Raw genomic sequence first — 22045 nt, forward strand, 5'->3', positions numbered from 1 at the left:
GTCCTCCGGAGCCACTTCTGAGCTACTGCCTCAGTCCTGTATGTAGCTGAGCGTGCAGGCTGCTTCAGGTACTTAGGTCTGTCGTAAGTAACAGTCACGAGCATCATTATGCTCACGTTTTACCCAACTGTGTAACTGGCTCCTGAGGGATCGTCACAATCTCGGATTGCATTGGTGGATCAAGAGGTCGCTTATTTTCCAGTTTGGTGCATTGTGCTGACGGTCTTTTTGGGAAACTGGTACCAGTGCTGTTACTTTGTTTCTTCCAAATGATTCTGTTAGTCTTATCTGTGCCAATCTCACTGGCAATAATTGATACCTCTTTGTAATTAGTATTTTTTAAAATTAGGAATGCTACCACATGTTCTGCTCTTGTTTTCCTTGGTTATTTCTGCCTTATATACATGTGTGTATTTCAGCTCTTGGGCACGCGACCATTTTCCAAACAGGTGTTGAAGACGCTGGTTTCTGAGAAGCCTCATGTATACAAAGAAGCTTAACCATTTTCCTGACACATAGCAGATAATTCCACCCAGTTTTTCATCTGTCTTCATTATTTATGGTCTCCTTTTTCTCAGGAACTTTAAGTTCGTAGACATTGAAATGTATCTATATTTTTTTAAAGATTTTTTTCTTTATTTAAAAGGCAGAGTTACAGAGAGGCAGGAGCAGAGAGCGAGCTTCCATCTGCTGGTTCACTCCCCAGATGGCCACAATGGCCAGAGCTGGGCTGATCAGGAGCCAGGAGTTTCTTCCAAGTCTCCCACATGGATGCAGGGGCCCAAGGAATTGGACTATGTGCTGCTGCTTTCCCAGGTGCATTAGCAGGGAGCTGGATTGGAAGCGGAGCGGCTGGGACTTGAACTGGCGCCCATACGGGATGCCGGCACTGCAGGCAGCGGTGTAACCACTACACCACAACGCTGGCCCCAAATAGACATTGAAATGTTCAGTGTTTTCCTTTATAATTCCTGGGTCCAGGGATTAGAGATGTGAAATAGGGTTCTTTTCTTCCGGGCCTTCTGTGTCTCTTCCTTTTTAGAGGGAAGGAGGGAGTGTAACTTCGTGACGTATAACACACAAAGGTGCTGCAAAGAGCTTGTGGAGCATGGAATTAAAGGATAAATTTATTCTGGTGCCAAAAATTTTTATATCCATGCATACAAGGGATCTTTACGTTCTTGGAAAATGCACATGAAGAGAAAAAAAACTGCATATGAATTTCAAATGGTTTTTGCACCAAAATAGACTAGATGTTATTCCTTTGCTCTACAAACTTTTTGGAGTTCCCTTATACATATGTAAGCGTCCAAATCGTAAGTGTCCAACTTAATCGGTTTCCGCAGAGCGAATGCATCATCCACTCTCAAACGCCTGGCCGCTGGCATTTGTTGAGGCCTGAGGTCTATCGCAGGAAGCGACTTCCTAAATGATGACCCGGTTGTCCCCACACCACTTACTGCATGATCACTGCTTTTGCTCATGGAATAGAAAGGCCCCACTCACGCCTGTTTCCGGGTCACTGCTGCAGCCGGGCCACCCGTCTCGCTGTTCTGATGAGATGGAAGGTCAGTTAGGTTCTGCCTCCCCAGGCTGCCGCATCCCAGTAAGACTTTGTTAGTCTGTTGAACGTGTGGGTGAATGGGCACAAACGGACTCTGGCTCTGGGCACTGCTTGCCTGTCTGAGACGGAGACACTTTCCATTTGTTTCGTTTTCCTTCTGTGTCCCTGGCTGGGGTTTTGTTGTTTTGTGTAAATATACCCTGAGCTTCCTGCTAAATTCATCCACAGGCATTTTGTGGGTTATCAGTGATCCTGGGAATGGATACTTTTCTTTAATTGTTCACTTCTTTTTTTTAGCATTCTAACTGGTTATTTTTATTTTAGAAAGCCATTGGTATTTTTTCGTGTAGATTTCTTATAGAACTCATGCTGAATGCTTTCTCATTCGAGTCTCTTGGGTTTTTCAGGTTTATAATTACAATTTCTGTGATCTCGGCCCATTCCCTGATTCTAAATGCTTCCTGTCAGCCTTCATAAATTCTGCAGCTTCAAATGGTGAACTCAACCCCGCTGTCTCTTCCCCCCTTTCCTGTGAAACTCAAGTGGTTTCTTTCTCTTCATTTCCTTCCATCGCTCCGTCTGGCAACCTCCACGTAGCTAACCAAGGGTCATTTCAATCCCTCGCCCTCCGTGGTGCCTCACCCCCTTCAGGAACATGGCTCTGATGGTCCTCAATCCGTCTGCTCCCTGAGGGCAGCTCATTCACCTGTGTCCTTGTGATCTCCTTGCCCTGTGGCGGCTGGGCACAGCAAGATTGCAAAGGGAATCCACAAGCTTTGGTGCACCAGGGCTGCCTCCAGGAGTCTGGGGCACTGGGGCAGAAGGGAAGCTGCTTTTGAAGATTTTATTTATTTATTTATGAGAGTGAGTGAGCAAAAGGTCTTCCATTCACTGGTTCGCGCTCTCAGGTGGCCGCAACAGCCAGGGCTGGGCCAGGCCAAAGCCAGGAGCTTCTTCCCGGTCTCCTGTGTGGGTGCAGGGGCGCAAGCACTTGGGCCAGCCTCCACTGCTTCCCCAGGTGCATCAGCAGGAGCTGGATCAGAGGTGAGCAGCCGGGGCTCTGATGCCAATGCTGCAGGCGGAGGCTGGGCCCAGCTGCTGCTTCTGGATCTCTCTTGGCATATTTCCCTCTTGTCTTTCTTTAATCGTAGGCTATTTCTTGTGGCTCCATGTTAGACCCTATCTCTTCTCACTTGTCTTCACCAGGGATTATCATCGCTCGTGTGACTTGTTATCAGCTGAGCTCGGAGGCTCCTGACGCTCCGGTTGTGTATCTAGACAGGCCTTGCTTCTGACCTCCAGATTCTTCTGCTGAATTACTCATCAACTCTTGGACTTGGATGTCTTGCAAGCATGTTAACCCTAGCATGTCTGCAGCCGGGCTCCTGCCATTTCTCCCCGGAACGGCTTGTCAGCTTGGAAGTTGTCTCTTCCCCAGCGTCAGTTCCCAAATCACGTGGACTGAACCTCCGACGCACCCTGAGCTCCTCCTTGTGCTGTCGCCTCTGCCACCCCCGGCAGCTCCTTAATTCACACAACCATGGCTTCCCACTGGCCAGCTGCCCAGCTGTGTGCACCCACTCCTCCTCCTCCTCTTCACCACATTCCTGAAGATACTGTTTTATTCCTGCACACATAACCTTTTCTCTTCTCCCTCCACAAGCATAAAGATCAAAACCCTCAAACTTGGTTTACGTGACTCTCCCAGGGAGGCCTTGTCTTGGTCAGGATGCTGTAACAAAACACCACAGGTTGGGTAACTTAAATGTTAACTTCTCACAATTCCAGAGGCTGGGAGATTGAGATCAAGGTGCCAAAAAGGTTGTGTCCTGCTGAGGGCTCTACGCTTGGCTTGCAAGTTGCTGTCTTCTTACTAAGACCCTTGTGGCGAAGGGAAGGTTCTGGGACATCCTCCACTTTTTTTTTTAATCTTTTTTATTTGACAGGTAGAGTTATAGACAGTGAGAGACAGAAAGGTCTTCCTTCTGTTGGTTCACTCCCCAAATGGCCGCACGGCCTGTGCTGCACTGATCCAAAGCCAGGAGCCAGGTGCTTCCTCCCGGTCTCCCATGCGGGTACAGGGCCCAAGCACTTGGGCCATCCTCCACTGCCTTCCCGGGCCACAGCAAAGAGCTGGACTTGGAGAGGCAGCTGGGACTAGAACCCGGCGCCCATATGGGATGCCAGTGAGGCAGGCAGAGGGTTAACCTAGTGAGCCACGGCGCCGGCCCCAGACCTCCTCTGGTAAGGGTGCTGATCCCATCATCATCATCATCTCCTCCAAACCTGAGTGCCCCCCAAGGCCTCACCTCCAGCTGTCATCACACTGGGGGAAGGGCTTCAGCAGTGGAATCTGGAACGCTCAGCCCCTGCAGGCTCCGTCTGCGTGCATATCTACAGTCAGGTTCTTGTAGTGATCAAAAGTGCCATGGTTCTCCTCCCCTGCTGGGCCTCCCTCCCTGCTCCCTCCTCTCCGGTGAGCCATGGTTCATTACGGCCGTGGGGAAGCCCTTCCTGACGCCCTAGCCCACGAGTGGGGTCCTTGGGAGCTCTCAGTGCACCTTGACCTTGTGCTCCATGTCATTCATCAGATGGGTGATCAGCCAGGCTGCTTTAACCCGGGCCTTCCAGTAGACTTGAAGCCCTCAAAGGACCAGTATTTTGCTAGTTTATATGAGGAGTTTATTTTTTGTTTTTAAAGATTTACTTATTTCTCTCTGTGTCTTTAACTGTCTATAACTCTGTCAAATAAAAAAGATTTACTTATTTGAAAGAGTTACACAGAGAAGGAGAGGCAGAGAGAGAGAGGTCTTCCATCTACTGATTCACTCCCCAACTGGTTGCAATAGCCAGAGCTGTGCCAATCTGACGCCAAGGAGTTTCATCCAGGTCTCCCATGTGGGTGCAGGGGCCCAAGGACTTGGGCCATCTTCTATTGCTTTCCCAGGCCATAGCAGAGAGCTGGATCCAAAGTGAAACAGTCAGGACTTGAACCAGCACCCATATGGGATGCTGGCACTGCAGGCAATAGCTTTACCTGCTATGCCACAGCACCAGCCCCAAGGAGTTTTAAAAAATCATGGAAAGTGCATAATAAAACTATGCATGGATTTCAAAAATTTATTGTATTGAAATCTTCCTTTTGAATCTGTTGCTCTGTGAATTTTTCAAACTTTTCTCAGATACCCAGCTCCTACTATAGCTCCTCTCACATAGTGGGCATTCAAACAGTTTGTGAATGATGTTTCCCTTATTTTAATTTAAAAATTGTAACACATAAAAAATATACATTGGGGCCAGCACTGTGTACCAGCAGTAAAGATGTAGCAATTCATTTGTCTTTGACATACTGATTTTGTTTGTCTTGGATAGATAGCAGTGGGAATGCTGGATCCATACGGTGGTTCTATTTCTAAATTTTTGAGGAATCGCTATAGTTTTCCACAGTGACTGTACTAGCTTACATTCCCACCAACAATGTGCAGGTGCTTTATTTCCCTTCACATTCTAGGTGATGTTTCCTGGTAGTTTTGATTTGCGTTTGCCCAGTGATCAAGCATTTTTGTGAACCTGTTGGCTATTTGCCTTCATTTGAAAAAGGACTAGGTTTACTGTCCAGTTTGAAACTGGACCATTTGAGGACTTTGCTGTTGCGTTGTCTTCTGTATCCTGGCTGCTAGCTCCTTGCCAGAGGCACAGCTTGCGCACGTCTCCTCCCACTCTGCAGGTCGTCTCTTCACTCTGCTCATTGTCGCCGTTGCTGTGCACAGGTGCTTAGTGTGACATAATCCCACTCGCTCGAATTTTGCTTTGATTTCCTGTGCTTGTGGAGTCGGAGCCTAAAATCCTTACCAGTTCCAAGGTCTGGAAGCATATTCCAGGTTTTCCTCTGATAGTTTATTGTTTTGGGTCATATAGGTTGGTCTTCGATCCATTTTGAACTGATCTTTGCAGGTGATGATAGCTCTAGGTCCATACGTCTGCCTATACATATCCAGGTTTTTCCAGCCCAATATATTTAAAAAATCTAAAATGTGTTCTTACCACTTTCTCAAAGATGAGTTGGTTGTATATGTATCAGTTTACTTCTAGGCGCTCCATTCTGTTTCATTCATCTATGTGTATGTTTTAAAGATAATACTATGCTGTTTTAATTATTGTACATTTGTAATATATTTTAAGGTCAGAAAGTGTAATACCTCCTTTGTTTTGCTCAAGGTCACTGTGGCCGTTTGGGGACTTTTGTGGCTTCATTATGAATTTTAGTTGTGTTTTTAGTTTTGTGAAAAATGTTATTGGTATTTTGATAGGGATTGCATTGAATCTATAAATTGCTTTGGGGGCATAGACATGTCAATGCCGTTGATTCGTCCAGCCCATTAACATGGGATGTCTTTCCAGTTCTTTGCGTTACCGTCCGGTTCCCTCACCATTACTCTGATTTCTTTGTAGGGATCTTTCACCTCTGGTCAAGTGCATTCTAAGGATTCTTTTCTAACTTCCAGAAATGAGATTGCTTTCTTGATTTCTTTTTTTGGATAATTTGCTATTTGTATATAACATTGCTACTGATTACAGCACATTATTTAATACCCTGCAACTTTGCTGAATTTGCCCACTAGTTCTAACAGTTTTTTTGGTGGAATCTTTTGGGTTTTATATACTTATATATACACACATACAATTGTGTTGTCTACAAACAGTGACAGTTTGACTTCCTTCTTTCCGATCCAGACACTCTTCAACATTTCTTTGTCTTGCCTAATTGTTCTGGCTTGGACCTCCAGTGCTCTGTTGAATAAAAGTGGGCATCCTTGTCCTGTTCTGATCTGAGAAAGCCAGCCTTTAGCTTTGCCCGTTAGGTATGATGTTAACCATTTGCTTGTTGCATTTGGTACTCCTTCTATAGCTCATTTGGTCAGCTTCTATCATGAAAGTCTGTTGGATTTTATCAAAAGCCTTTTCTGCAGCTACTGAGGGAAGTTTTTTGCCCTTCCTTCTGTCAATCTGATATGCACATTTGCACATGTTGAACCATCCTCGCTTCTCTGTAAAGAAAAAATAAAAAATCCTACGTGGTCACGGTGAATACTCTTTTTAAGGTGCTGTTGGATTCAGTTTGCTGTTATTTTGAGGATTTTCGTATTGTGTTCATCAAGCATATTGACCTGTAGCTTTTTTTTAAGGTTTATTTATCTGAGAGGAGAGAGAAAATGAATATGAATGAATGTAAATCTTCCACCTGCTGGTTCACTCGCCAAGTGGGTCCAAGAGCTGAGTGTGGGCTGAGGCAAGAGCCGGGAGCCGGGATCTCCCTCAGGATTTCAGGGGCCCAAGCACTCTGGTCCCCTGCGGCCTTCCCAGTGTAGCCTTCTCTTTCCTCTCTCTCTGTGCCTCTGTGTGGTTTTTGTTTTAGAGTGATGCTGGCCTCATGTACTCCTTTTATAGATTTTTAAATAAAGAGAAAGTAGTGTCTGATGTAATTCAGCTATGCAGCCATGTGGTACTGGGATTGTCTTTGATGGAAGCCTTTACTAATGATTCAATATCATTACTCATCATTGAGGAATTCCATTTCTTCATGACTCAATCTTGGGAAGGTGCACATATCCAGGAATTTGTCCATTTCCTCCTGATTGGCAAATTTGGTCAGATGTAATTGCTCATGATAACCTCTGATGATCATTTATTTCCATGGTATAAGTTATAGGATCTGCATTAAAATTTTTTCCCAGGTCCATAATTTATTCTGTCTTTTGGAAAGTTTTATTTTTAAAAAATTGAGAGTAGCGCACAGATACACACACACAGATCTCAGTCTTCCATCTCCATCCAGGTATTCCGCATAGACGGCAGGAACCCAAGCATTGAGCCACCACCTGCTACCTCCCAGGCCGTGCACTGGCAGGAGCCTGGACCAGAAGCTAAGCGGGAATGTGAATGCAGGCACTCTTCTACGGGGTGTGGACATCCCAGGAGCAGCTCATTGTTCGTTATTTAATGAGCTTCTCCTCCAAAATTGGAACACCAGTTTGTGAGGGTAAATTCCATTCGTTAGAGCAAAAACAGGTCCCGGGTCGCCGTGGAGCAGACGCACAGCAACATTTATGAGTCCACAGCTTTCTGATCACCCTTGCCCTGCTCTGTTATCTCGTGTTTGTCCTCCGTGTCGAAGATCTCACCCTAGGAAGCACCTTAACCACTGTGCCAGATCCATCCCTCAATGGCCAGAATTGGGCCGATCTGGAGTGAGGAGCCCCCTGGGCCATCCCCCACCACACCCTGAGGTGTACCAGCAGAGAGCTGGACCAGAAGTGGGGCAGCTGAGACACAAACTGGTGCCCACAAGGAATGCCAGCACCACAGGCGTAGGCCCAGCCGACCATGCCACAGCGCTGGCCCCCATCCTGCCTTTTCATTGGAGAATTTAAAATTTGCCTGTCACTAATTACCTTAAATGGATTAAGTATTGCCATTTTTTTTTAAGTGTTAAAAAAATACTTTAGTTCTGGAGCTGCAGAATTTTTCCTTCTTATTTGGAAAGCTGAGAACGACAGAGCTCATGTCCCTGGTTCTTTCCCTAATACCCACAACAGCCAGCGCCAGGCCACAGCTGGAAGCCAGGAATCCACTTGTTGGAGCCGTCACTGCCGTCTCCCCAGGGTCTGCCTATCGGGAAGTGGATCAGGAGCAAGAGCCAGGTACCCCGCCCAGGTGCTCTGATGCGGGCGTCTCACCCAAACTGCAAGCTGTTTTTAAGTCCTGGGTTCATCCTAATCCAGTAGGCCTCTCCCACACCCCCAGTGACTTGGGGTCACAGGACCAGAAGCAGTGGGTGCAGTCAGCTGGGAAGCTCTGGAGTCCACACCGCGTAGACCTCCCCTTGACCACCGCACACACTAAGATGGTGGCTGAAGTTAAGGTTTGCTGCAACTGAACTACTGTGTTGTCATTTCAGCCCTGCAGACAAACTTCAATTTGTTCCAACTCCATAGTTACTGTTTTTCAGAATGAAGTTGGGAAGTTTCTGTGCTTGTGGATGAAGGCTGAATGCTTAGGCCTGTAGTCAACAGTACTAGACCACAGCCCACCATGATAGGACAAAAGCCCACGGGGCTAGGATATAAATTCAATCAGCTTGGCCATAGTTTTCATGCTGTGGTGTACCTGAGGAAGTAGCAGGTGGTTCACTAATTCCTTTTGTTATGAGAAAATGATTAATTATTTGGGAGATATAATTCCAGCTCTTTAATCTTTTTAAAGTATTACACATACTTGTAGGGTATTGAGTGATAATCCACTACAAGTCTACACTGAGTAATTAGCATTTATATTCTTTGGGGCATGATGCAGCAGGGAAAGCTGGCATGTGCAAAGCCAGCATCCCACTAGGGTAGCAGCTCTGGGTTCCAGCTGTTCCACTTCTGATACAGCACCTTCCTATTGGCCTGGGAAAAGCAGGGGGAAGATGGCCCACATTTGGGCCCCTGCCACCTAGGTTGAAGTTGCAGATATCTGGGGAGTGATTGAAAGATGTGTCCCTCCAACTCTTTCAAATAAATACAATCATACGTATATACACGTGTGTGTGTGTGTGTATATATATATATATATATATATACTGTCACCCCACTTAGGAGAACACTAGAACTCAGTATTTACGTTTTGTACTTGTGCTGGGGACTCATTATCTAAGCCCCCCCCCCCCCCCAAGCCTAGTCTTGACCAGATCATCCTTCGGCAGCATGTGCTATCTGTACCTTGCTTATTTCACTTAACATAATACTCTATCCATTTTGCTGCGAAGTATATGACTTCATTCTTTGTGGCTTCCAGTTGCTTGTCCAGGTATGAGAAACAGGAGGAAAGGGGAGGCTTCAAAGCTGTCAGAAAACATCAGATGGAGTCAGTCTCTACTTACCTACATCTGTGTAACTTGTGGTGAGACAGCCATCAACATGTAGTGCACACACGCAACTGCCTTTCTCACTAACCTGTGTCAGGACCTGTGCATCTTCTTTCTTTGAAGGAGGTTGCAGAAGCATCTTAATGAACACAGTCTTACTGCAAGTTAGAGTAACTGCATTGGATGTTCCAGCTCAGCCCAGCTGTGCATCATTCAGCATAGTCACTGAGCCTTTGTTAGGTTAATGCTATGGCAACAGGGAACAGTGATGGGGCAGTTAGGCAGGGAAACGTGGTTAGTAAAGAATGTAATAGCATCTACTGTACAGTTCTAGGTTGGAGGGTTTACATCATTGTGGCTGATCTTGTTAAACTGCCATCTCTAGTCCTAAACTTACACTCGGCATAACAACTTCTAAGAAACCCACTCTTCCACTACATCTTTCCAATCTTTGTGCAGACTTGAAAGGCAGACTTACGGGGTTGGTGTGTGTGGTAGGTAATCTATCTGTTGATTCACACATCAGACAAAAGCCATTGAAAACTCCAGCTGCATCTCCCATACAAGTGGCAGGGTCCTAGGCACTTGGGTGAGCTTCCGATGCTTTTCCAGGTGCACTAGCAGGGAGCTGGATCAGAAGTGCTTATGCAAGATGCTGGCATTGCAGTGGGTTCACTGACGGGCTGCACCAAAATGCCAGCCCCATCCGTTGTACTATTTCTATGCATTTGGGTGAGTATTTCTCCCCTCCCCTCAGCACCATGTCCTCGAGGGTCAGCCCTGGCATTGCAGATGGACAGACAAGCTAACTTTCCTTTGGGAATATTTTCCAATAATGCCGGCTGCATTACCGGTGCTTGGCAGAGAATCTATCAAGGCAGGAAGGTGTTGAAGTGAAGCAAACTGAATGGAAGGGAGGTGAGAAAACTGTTTCATCTGCCTGCAATCTTCAAAGTTGTTCTGGAGTAGATTCACTCTAACTTTCATGCACAAAACTATACACGGGAGGAAAAGATCCGGATGATGACTGAAAATCCCCTAAATGTTTTGTGAGCACCACGTACCACTCTGTCCAGGCCAGTGCATGCGCGTGCCAGCCCCTCTCACGGAGCAATGGCTGGGAAAAGCGGAGTTTGCAGAATAGCTGCCGTGCTCGGCCTTTGCTGACGACGCCATCATTGCCTCGTGACTTGCAGGTTCTCATGAGCGCTTCATTTCTGGGAGCCCTGTGTCTTTTCTCATCCGTCTGCGTTCTTTGTGCCGTTTCTGCATTTACGCTCCCCATTGAGACCAAAGGACGGGCGCTACAGGTAAGTGTGTTAACAAAACCGTTAGGGCATTTCAAGAAATCCCTGGCTCTTCAGTTTTTTCTGCAGACAGTTTTGAGCATGAAAGTAATTTACCTCAAATGTCTAAGAAACAGAGACAAGGGGTATGACAACTGTTGAAATCTGAACACACTCCCCATCCTGGAGGAGCGGACAGTTGTAAATGCTGGTCCAGTTTGAGCATGCACCTCCCTGCATGGTTAGATGTAGGGAAGAGTGGTACAGGGGGTGGCTCCCAGCTTTTCTGCCTTCAACACAAAGCTTGATAGTCGTGTACCACGCCAGTGTGTGAACTGTGGGGATTGGCACTGGGCTGAACTGGCGAAAGTGTCCGAATGGGACTCGCTGTCTCTTCCATGTCCTACTCATAAGCAGACACAGGAAGCCTCCAGGGAGTGAAGAAAAAAAAATGTGTATCTGTCTCCAAGCATTTTCTCTAGTTTCAGTAATATGCACCATAACCAGACTACTTATGTAATTATGAAAGGACTTAGTTTTCTTACTTGGAAAGTAAGAAAGTGGAAACACTGAAGGTGGGTGCCAGAGACTGAATCGCATGATGCACATACTTCCTTTTAATCTCCAAAGGATTATCATCCTTTACCAACCCAGAGAATGTAGGCACAGGAAGCTGAGGATCTTGTCTACAAACTAGCATGGAGTAGGACTGGAACTTGAACGAGGCTGCAAAATTAAGTGATACTATCTTAGCCTAATTTTCTATTCCCCTCATTTTTCATGATCTTATTATTTTTAAGTAAGAATACATATAAAAAACCTGGGCTTAGTATCTAATTTGCTCATGGATTTCTTGACAAGTCATATTCACCTACAAAGGACTAAGTCTTCTGCTATGGATTAGGACTTGGATTTCAATGCTAGATTCAAAGATTTGCATACTTATTAAAAACCTTTAAAATATCATTTTCTTAGAACAGGTTACAAATCTCGGGAAAAAATCTTAACTCTGCTTCCAATACATGCAAATGCATGGACAACATCCCCCAGTGTTTACTGGATGAACTGATCTGGTATTTAAATAGTTGTGTCAATTCTTAAGAAATTCATTTTAAAGGACCTGGTAAATCAAAAAAACACTAAAGGTGTATCTATAATGTTTTTTCTAATGCTGTTAGACTAGAAACTTAATTGTTTAAAAAAACTTTCTACTGCTAGTGTCAGATGACACTGACTAACTCATTTCTTTGTCTAGCAAATTAAATGAAGACCTGTACGGCCATGTCAGTGAGAAGACAAGTACATCTTAAACAACTTGTTTGCTACAACAGAATAAACAGATTATGAATAAACTAAATGTACACTGACCTTACTCATTTAAGGTGGCGGAGAGGGAACTCCCATTAGCTGGTTCACCCCCTAAAAGCCAACAGTGGCTGCGGTTGGGACTGTTTCCAAGAAGGTGGTAGGAGCCAGGACAAAGTATCTACCCACTAAAACTGATTGGCACTGTGGTGCAGGAGGTTAAGCTGCACCTGCAGCACAAGCACCTCATGCCGGCTGCTGCCCTTCTTGTGCAGGAATCAGCTCGTGCGCCTGGGAAAGCAAAAGCTGCCCCGTATCCTTGAGTCCCTGCCACCCACATGGGAGACGGTCAACAAACTCTTGGCTTCTGCCAGCCATCTGGTGAGTGAACCAGCAAATGGCAGATCCTGTTTAAATCTGTGAGGAGAAGGGAGGATGAATGGGAAAAGGTGGGGGGAGGATAGCCTTTCATCCTGGATCATCTGTTAGTCTTAGAGACCTCACAAGAAAATAGCAAATAAATGTGTTCTAACTACAGCAAGATCTTGGGCTGGTATTATTAGGCCTTCCTAAAAACTAGAATAGTCATTTAGTTCAAATTAGCATATTTAAACTATGCCATAATTTTATAAAAACTGGTGATTCACAAAAACATGCTTAAGTAGTATGGTCATTCAAATCTGTTTATTTGAAAGGCAAAGATCAATCCTCCAACCAGAGGTTTACTCCCGACATGGCCACAATGGCCAGGGCCAGGCCAGGCTGAAGGCTGGGGCTTCCTCTGGGGCTTTCCACGTAGGTGCAGGGGCCCAACCAAGGACCCGGGCCATCTGCTCTGCTGCCCACCAGGAGCACTGGCAGGGAGCTGGATCAGAATACTATACATACATATACATTCACACCTAGAGCACTTGTCTTCTACCAGATACAAGGAATTTGCTCTAAATAGTTCTGTTATATTGCTGGGGAAAAGAGCAGTTTTGAGTGAGCTGATGCAGAGTCTACAAACAAGGAAGCCTGACTGCAGTGAGCTCTGTGGTCTCTCACAGTTTTTGGTCTTGAGCTTTAAAAAACATCACTAGGCTTCAGGCTATAAATAGCTTATAGCAGCTATAATTAAAGACGGTTCTTAAGATTCAGGAAAAAATATTTCACATGTGAAGATGTCTCAGCTATACTTGTAGGGCTAGCTAAATAACCCACTACAAATCTTTTCTAAAAATCTCAATTTATAATCAGCAGTGACTGAAAACCAGTAAACCAAGGACCAAGGAGAGACTCCAACATGTGCCCAAAGGTTTCAGAACTGTATGGGGGTCTTACAGCACTGTCTGGCAACTAGGCTTCTGAGAAGACATTAACCTATAGAAAACTACTCATTCAGTGACAAATCCATGAGGACACTATTAAGTATGCTAAGGATCATACACTACTAGTAGAAATTCAAGTCACTTACCTGTGAAACTTCTTGGAGTACCTTCACTGACCACTAAAAAAACCAAGAGGTGATACTGGTGAGATATTAAAAAGGGTCATGTACTGGAGTGTCTGTACAACTGTGTTTTGCTTTATACAATAAAGGTTAATTTATCTAAATAATTACATGAGAATTTAACAGTTATAACCTGTAGTCTATAATGGCAAAGACATCTTCTGAAAAATGGAATGAATGCCAAAACCTTTATTTGGGACTGTTTGCACACGAGGCTGTCTGAGCACTCACTTGTAGATGCTTACAATCGCATCCCATCACTGTGGAAGTCTGGCCTGGAACACCTGGGTTTTCTCTGGGTAAATGCCAGTCCTCCAGACAGTACATTCTCATGCCAGGGGTGAGAAATGTGCTCCTGGGGTTGATCCGTATATTCCATCCTCTCCACACTGCCCACCGTGACAAGGCTAACAACTTGGCTTCTGCAGTGGGAAGAGTCCTGCATTTTCTGGCTCGCTTGTCTTGGGGAAAAGGCATGGGAAGATGGGAAGGGCAATATACATCTTCAACGATCCTGACATACAGAAGAGAATGTTGAAATCATCTTTCTTCCACAGCACATTTCAAAATGTGGGAAGACGCTTTTGCTAAATGTTTGACTTAATTCTATTTAAAAGCTAATTTTGCAATCAAACAGGAGAAGGTATATTAAAAATGCAATAATGTTATTAAAAAATAGTTGTGATGAGACTCAATTAACACAGGGAAACTTGGCAAACAAACATGTTAATGGTCCCCAGTCTGTCTTCCTGTAAACAACTCCAGCTAGGATTTTTCATGCTATCTTTGGTTTTCATACACGCAAGAGGCTGGGATCCTTCAAGGAGAAAAATCATCAGTTGAAGATACCCCCACACCCCCTTTTTTTCCATCTTTTAAAGCTGGTGAAATACATTAGATTAAAAAATTTTCCTGTTACATTTGTTTATAGAAGATTCTCCCTTCATGTATCAAAGTTACACTCATAGGAACATACAGAGGTAGTAAGGAAGGGCGGCTAGTTTCAAATGACTGACACAATATTCTGGAATTACTGAAATTCTTACGGTATTCACAGTAAAAGTCCAAAGTTTACTTTTATTAAAATGAAGATCACCAGTCTGACCCCCAAAGTAAAACAACAGACTGTTGCCTCGATGTCCTTCACAATACGTTAAGCCTTCATGGACAAAGAAGTTGGTGATCCAACTGGCTAGTGCACTCACTCTGGGACATGAGTTCCCAATGTATATCAGGACTTATTGTACCTTCATCTTGGATGGGAACTTACATCAGCTACTGATTTCCACAGGTTATAAAATACTTCTAAAAATATGTGGTTATTTAAAAAGAGCTCAATTTCGTAAGAAATTAGAGAACTGAACTCATGGTCATGTCAATAATCTTAATGGCCAATTAGATCACGCAACTCCTCTCATAACAATCACAAATAGAAAATGTAGCTCAATTTAAACTTAAAAATCTTTTGTTCACACATAGCAACTGATTCTTGGGATCCACAATTTGGGTGAGGTCTCAGCAAAAGTTTCTTATCTCTCCATGGAAGTTTTACATATAGTAACAACACAGGACGTTCAAGGCTAAACTCACAGATGAGCCTGCATGAACACTCCCTTTGCATTCCTTAGTTAAAATCTTTGTGGCAGTAAACCACAAAGCCTCTTGTTTAGCTTGGGGAGGGAGAGCTACCAAAGGAAGAGCAGAAACTCAGAAGAAAATGAATGGATGGCCAGTTACTGATATTAAACTACTTTTATTATGGTTTCAGTCTGTTTGTATTTCTGCCTGTGTCCTTGGGTTCCTTATTGCATTGCCAGAAAGACTGAGGTGTTTGGCATCTAAGAAAACTGTTCAGCTGGAATGAAGTAATCACCCACTTCCACACGGCCTCCTCATTCAAGAGCACTCACCAAAAACATGATCCTATGAATCATGCAGCAACTGCACCAAGGTTTCAGAGGTGAATATTAGGTGTGCAAGCTGAGGTCAAGCCCGCTTCATTCGTACTGATTTTTTGGGACATGCTCTTAATCAGTGTCAAGTACAGTTAGGCTTCTTTTATAACTTATTTGTATTAGAATTCAAGGATTACTTAGCTGGGATTCACCTGGGCACACACACAGGCACTTAATAAAGTTCCAGAATTTAGAGATCGTTACAAGAGGGCATTTGGAGAGAAAAAACAGAGCAATTTACTTTTAATAGGATTATATTACATATGACTACAAGAAAGATGGCTTTTAACTGTATTCACTTAGCAAACTCTAAGGGTAAAACAAATACTGTTTCAGAAAAGAAAGTGGCACGAAGATAATACTGATAATTCAGGTTAGTAGACATTCTGGCTCAGACACATTCAGGAAATTTTTTTCTCTCCTAATCCCAACTGCCCTTGGTGGATTTTCAAAATAATTTACCCATATTGCTTGGTTTTAATTCAGGAGAAAAACATGGAAGAACAAACAATGCCAACAATAAACTTATTAGCGGAAGTGCCATGAATGCTGTACTGAAATGCTACAAGCAAAAAAAAAAAAAAAAAAAAAAAAATTTGTTCAAACCATCTTTAGAAAATAAATGTCAAATGCATATTCAAGATGGTACTCCTCACAGTGTAACACATACTTGGGAAAGTAAGTCTTTTTAACAACTAATACATAAGTGACATTATGCACAAGATCTAAGTATATACAAAAATAGAAATATTGCTAGTAAATTAGCTTAGCAATACCTGAAACCCAATGAATTATCTGCAAAATATTTTCAAACATGTTCATTTCAGAAGCAATGCCCTTTGGATAAAAGCAAGTCCTGTGCTTCTTTCAAGGGAGGTGATAAATTCAGAAGAGCATTCAAGTCAGCTGTATTTTTACTCTATATTTCCTCCAGTCAAATATTAACTATAATGTTTTATTACTAAGTGTATACTTTGCCAAACTAAAAATACTCATGTGTATATTGTCAAATTTTGAATTATTATGACAATTTTCTTCTATAATTTAGTTTCCTCCTTTGACAGTTCATCAGATCCTAGAAAACAGAGTACATGAAAGAAATAAATGTATGTCAGTTAAACCAGCTGAGCCTGGCCCATTAATATGCTGTTCTGAGGTGATAGGATTCTGTATCAGGAAAATGGAATTCAAAATAAAGTCAGATTAAACATTAAGGTTCAGACTGTGATTCTTAAAAAAAAATAAAAAATAAAAATAAAGAGAGTGGGGTGGGAGATGGATACCTCAGGAAATAAAATGACAATTTCATTATAATTTCCCCTAATTGTCTGCTCCCAAATCCTACAACACATTTTCATTCCAAACATCAAGACAGATGAAAACCACAAAAATTAGTCCCCTTCACAGGAACTTATATTTAATGCCCAGTAAGATATGTTGATCAAACTTCACATCACATACGGTGCACATTGTATTTTGAGAATTACTGAAAGCCATACTGCCAACAATGAGGTTTGTTTTAAAAGGATCACACCTGCGCAGCTAACACAAACAACAAACCACACAGACAACACAGCTAAACCCAACATGTGCACACTTAACTTCCCTCAGTAGAAGCTGAAGAAAATCTAATCTAGAAATGTATGTAAAAAGGCCTTGAAGATCTGCTATAACAAACACCTCTATAGACACGATAAAAACAGAAATCAAACACTGGATTTCCTGATCTTTTAATACAATTGCCATCTTACATGGACATACTAGTAGGTGCCATCTTAACAGCATCTAATCTACCCTTCTGTTGTACCAGTCACCATCCTGGATAGAACGCTTTAGCACTCATGAAAGTTCATGAGTACTGCTCTTACGAAAAGTATGTTTAACTCGTGTTTGGGCCATAACTCATGGGCAGTGGTATTAATTCGCTAAACATGGACTAACGCACACATTCAAACCACATTAAATTTTCAACACAGAGTCCATACAAAGTCTATTTCCTTTCTATAGTAGCTATCACTCCAGACGGAGGCTCTGAAATCCGTGAAATGAGAATGTCTTATTGTTGAGCTTCCTTCCTTGCTAGAACATTTTCTTCCTTCCATGCCATCCATTTCCTTCTTTTTAATAAGAGGTTAGAAGAAATAGGTTATTAAGGAAATCAAAGTCTACCAAACATCAAAGACAAGAGATCAGAGAGGTCACAAACTCCTGTTTGTATTGATGTTCAATTACTGACAAGTGTTTTGGAAAACAAATCTTAAAACCAGCCACATGCCAATGCATGGTGCGGCTTATTTAAGCATCTGGCGTTCCTCGATACTTTTGAGGCGCTTCTTCCGGGGCTGCACAAAGTCATCGTCCGAATCATCACTAAATTTATTATCTTCAGATTCATTCCTGAATTCTACCTTAGGAAATCTTTTTTCTGGATAAAGGTTCTTTAGAAGTTCTTCAAAATAGCTTTCAAGTTTTATACCAGCATTGGCCACTTCTGAATCAGGCTGTTGGATGAAAATAAGAAGAATTAAAAAGTAAAGACTGACATTTTAGACAGTTAATAAAAGTAACAAATAACTCGCAGTTCTGATCACTTTAGATGGAAGATGCTTGTGCACAGTCATAAATGTAAACTACATATTAGCCTGGGGCTGGACAAAGTCTACAGAAAGTCAGCTGAAGAGGAAATCAAAGACCTGACTTATCTGGATTGTTCTAACACGGGGAGGTAATGGAAAGACTGAATCACCAAAGACAGATCAATGAGATGCTGCCAACACAGGTTCACCTAAGAGAAAAGCGCACTCCAGAATGAGTAACAAACCCAGAACACAAACCATGAACAAGAGCTGTGTCTGACAGATGAGACAAACTTAAAGAATCTTGAAGTTAGAGCTGTATGACCACAATCAGTATTTCTTGATTAACATGAAAAAGAAGTCTATAAGTGCCATGTGTCAAAAATAAAGCTGAGAATGAGAAAAAAAATAATTACATGTCTGATAAAAATATTTTATATATTATATATTTCATATATTTTATAAACTAACTATCAGCTAGCTCTAATTTATATTTTTACTCAGCATATAAAAATCTTTGAAGATAAATATAGACAGTTTTCCTAACTACCTCTTTCATTTCCAGAGCCACATTCATTGCTGCAATTTATTCTAATAAGTACAATCATGGTTTCTTCAATTGGTGATAATGTGTGTAAGATTACTTTCACATTGAAATTATAATTGCTTTGTTTTCCTCAACTCACCTCATTGAATTCAGCACAGTTTTGAAAGATAAGCCTAAAATCAGCAACAAAATCTTCAGGCTTTGTGTATATGGGATAATCTTCTTGTAGTCTTTTCTTAATGGTTGACAAATCCATTGGGTTTTTAATTATTTTGTAATAATCAGGCACCTTTCAAAATAAATGAAGTGTTATAATACAAATATCTCAATTCTACCTGGTCCTAAACAGATTGTATAGGAAGTGACATTTAATTTTGATTGTTCTCATTGCTTTTCTGGGTATTATTTTGTTATCAGCAAGGAAACCTAAATTCAGCAACATGTAAAAGTGCCTACTGCTTTCCACACATGGGTAAATGGTTTTGTGTGACTTCTTCCAAAATTTTTAATTTTAATTAATTGTAATTCAATGTAACTTGTACACACAACCATAAAACAAAACATGCCCTTCCTCCCCTTCTCCCTCCCTGCAACCCTTCTTCCTTCGATTTTTCTGTTTTTTTAGTTTCTGAGATAACAATGTGAATTTACATTACAGTATAAAAAGGCTAATTTTTATGAATTGTTTTATATTTGAGATAGGGAGAGACAAACAAGTACCACCTGTTGTTCACTCCCCAAATGCTTACAATGGCCAGAAGCCAGGAACTCAATTCAAGTTTTGTACAACCAAACACTTAAGCCATCACTGCTGCCCCCCTGGGGCACATACTGTAGCAGGAAGCTGGAACTGGACTCATACCCAGGTCCTTCAACAAAAGATGCAAATGAGGGCTCATCTGTTCCACCAAACACCCATCCTTCAGTTACTTTTTTTTTTTTAAAGATTTATTTGAAAGGCAGAGTTACCGAGAGGGGGAAAGACAGACGGAGAGACAGACAGACACAGGTATTCCATCCAATGGTTTACTGCCCAGATGGCCACAATGGCTGGAGCTGACCTGAAGCCAGGAGCTTCGTCCAGGTCTCCCATACAGGTGCAGGGACCCATGGATTTGAGCTACCTTCCACTGCTTTCCCAGGCCATAGCAGGGAGTTGGATTGGAAGTGGAGCAGCCGGGACTCGAACTGGCGCCCATATGGGATGCTGGCACTGCAGGCAGTGGATTTACCCACTATGCCACAGTGCCAGCCCCAGTTACTTTCAGTGAGAAGTAGTCCCACTTACATGTACTGTTTCCCTCTTCATCATGAAACAAAAAGTAAATTCCTAGAAAAAGAGTATGACTTCTAATAGGATTTGACATGCTTTTGCTGTATATATTATAAAATGTGGTGAATAAGAGTTTTGAACCTTGAGTTTGAGAACTAGTTCTACTACTCAATAGCATATCCTGGGAAAATTACTTAATCCTGGGAAACTTTAGTCTCTTCATATTCCAAATAGAGAATCCTGGCAACTCAATGGATTTTGTAAATAGTATGTAAGATAATATACATCAAGAAAAAGGGGCTTATTTAAGGTGTACAAATTTCATTTATACAGATTTAGGAAGACAGTGATACTTTTCACCCCCCCCCCCCACGCACCTGCTCCCAACTCTTCTATTCCCTCTCAATTTGTACAATGTTTTAACACCAAATGTTAACAGTAGGCCAAGATCATATTAGTGCCAATTCCAGCTTACAGCTGTAAAGTCTGTACATCTATCTTTCATCTGACTACCTTACACTACATCTTTTGTCTGCGAAAGGCCTTTTTACTCAAATGTTTTCTTCCTAACTCAGGTCCTCAAAACCTGTTCTCAAGGAAAGCAGCTCATGGTCAGCCTGCATCATCATCAGCTGTATATAGTTACTAGGTTTTTTCAACTCTGCATTAAATTTTCTAACCAAACGGGGGGCCAGTGCTGTGACAAAGCAGGTAAAACCGATGCCTGCAGTAGCAGCATCTCATACGAGTTTTGGTTCAAGAAGGCCTGGCTGCCCCACTTCCAATTCAGCTCTCTGAATTCTGCTGGTTCAAGTCCTGGCTGCTCCACTTCTGATCCAGCTCTCTGCTGTGGCCTAGGAAAGCAGTAGAAGATGGCCCAGGTGCTTGGGCCCCTGCACCCACGTGGGAGACCCAGAAGAAGCTCCTGGCATCCGATCAGCCTACTTCTGGCTGTTGCGGGCCATCTGAGGAGTGAACCAGCAAATGGAACATCTCTGTTTCTCTCCACCTCTCTGAAAGTAGACCTTTCAATAAAATATTTTTTTAAAAAACTTATCAACCTGGACAGAAGACTAAAATGTCTTGGACAGTAAATAAGCCTTGTCTAGCACCACGTGAGGATCTAAAGTCATATTAGATGTCCAACATGAACCCGTTTGCTGTGAATGGTGAACATACACACTCCTTGCTCATCTTTTTCCTGTTATTAAAGCGCTTACTGGAACTTGTGTTATGGCTTCGGGGGCAAAGCCGCCACCGGCAGTGCCGACATCTGCAGTGCTGGTATCCTATGAGAGCCAGTTTAAGTTCCAGCTGCTCCACTTATGATCCAAGTTTCTGCTAATACCGCTGGGAAAGCAGTGGGAGATGGCCATGGTAGCGGAATGGCCCAGCTCTGGCCGTTGCAGCCATTTGGAGTGTCAGACAGCGGATGGAATCTCTCTCATTCTAACTGTGCCTTTCAAATAAATAAATTAAAAAAACAAAAACAAAAACCAGGCTACTCATTACTTGAAATATGGACCTACAATTCAAATATGTACAGAAAATTTGGGGATGTGGTTTAATCTCCAACAGAAGTCTTTTCCAACAGTTTAGGATCTATACTATCCATATCAGGAGGGAGATGACTGACAAATCACTCTAGAGAATGGTAGGTAAAGTAAGTGAGATGAGAGAACACTTGAGATTTTAAGTATAGTTTTTATCCTGTTTGCTAAAAGTGTAGTATGTATTAATCAACTGTAAGATTTGAACTAGATAGAAGAAACTATTGACAAATGGTATGGAATGGTAAGAGTTCAGATGAACCACTGTGTCAACATGCACAAGATGACATTACTACTTACAGTTAAAGGAACAGGATCTTGAAAAGCAAGACTCATTTCATGGCAATAAAGAAATAAAAGTAGGCGTTCACACTTCTAAGGAAAAATAAAAATACAAAGTCAAGTCACAAATTATTTTCAACAACAATCTCACAGGTCTCAAAATACCAAAATAAGCATTAAAACCAGATGAATGGATGGAAAACACTGAACCTGGAATTTTCTATTTCCCAATTACCAACTGAATTCTACTTCTTAACAATTTAAGACTAATTTCTGCCATTAAATTAACAAAACTACATTGCTCAGAAT

General features: G+C 42.5%; 2 protein-coding genes across 7 annotated transcripts in view; one reads left to right on the top strand and one right to left on the bottom strand.

Annotated features, from left to right (window-relative positions):
• Positions 1-12146, top strand: part of SVOPL (SVOP like) — a 64557-nt gene extending 52411 nt beyond the window's left edge. Inside the window, exons 15-16 of one of the 2 annotated variants that reach the window (XM_017339011.3) lie at positions 10667-10780; positions 12012-12146. In XM_017339011.3, the coding sequence (XP_017194500.3) occupies positions 10667-10780; positions 12012-12023 (126 nt within the window). In that variant the 3' untranslated portion in view covers positions 12024-12146. Of the gene's footprint in view, positions 1-10666; positions 11067-12011 lie in introns of those variants that run through there. The other variant, XM_070071447.1, reaches the window with a different exon arrangement.
• Positions 5836-22045, bottom strand: part of TRIM24 (tripartite motif containing 24) — a 115384-nt gene continuing 99174 nt past the window's right edge. For 4 of the 5 annotated variants that reach the window (XM_051835646.2, XM_051835645.2, XM_051835648.2 and 1 more), the window contains exons 17-19: positions 21755-21829; positions 18771-18920; positions 15722-18009 (exon numbers count right to left, since the gene is read on the bottom strand). In XM_051835646.2, coding sequence (XP_051691606.2) covers positions 17800-18009; positions 18771-18920; positions 21755-21829 — 435 coding nt within the window. In that variant the 3' untranslated portion in view covers positions 15722-17799. Of the gene's footprint in view, positions 10775-11301; positions 11483-13517; positions 13551-15721; positions 18010-18770; positions 18921-21754; positions 21830-22045 lie in introns of those variants that run through there. The other variant, XR_011387522.1, reaches the window with a different exon arrangement.

The sequence above is a fragment of the Oryctolagus cuniculus genome, chromosome 3 (genome assembly GCF_964237555.1).
Source record: "Oryctolagus cuniculus chromosome 3, mOryCun1.1, whole genome shotgun sequence".
Lineage (NCBI taxonomy): Eukaryota > Metazoa > Chordata > Mammalia > Lagomorpha > Leporidae > Oryctolagus > Oryctolagus cuniculus.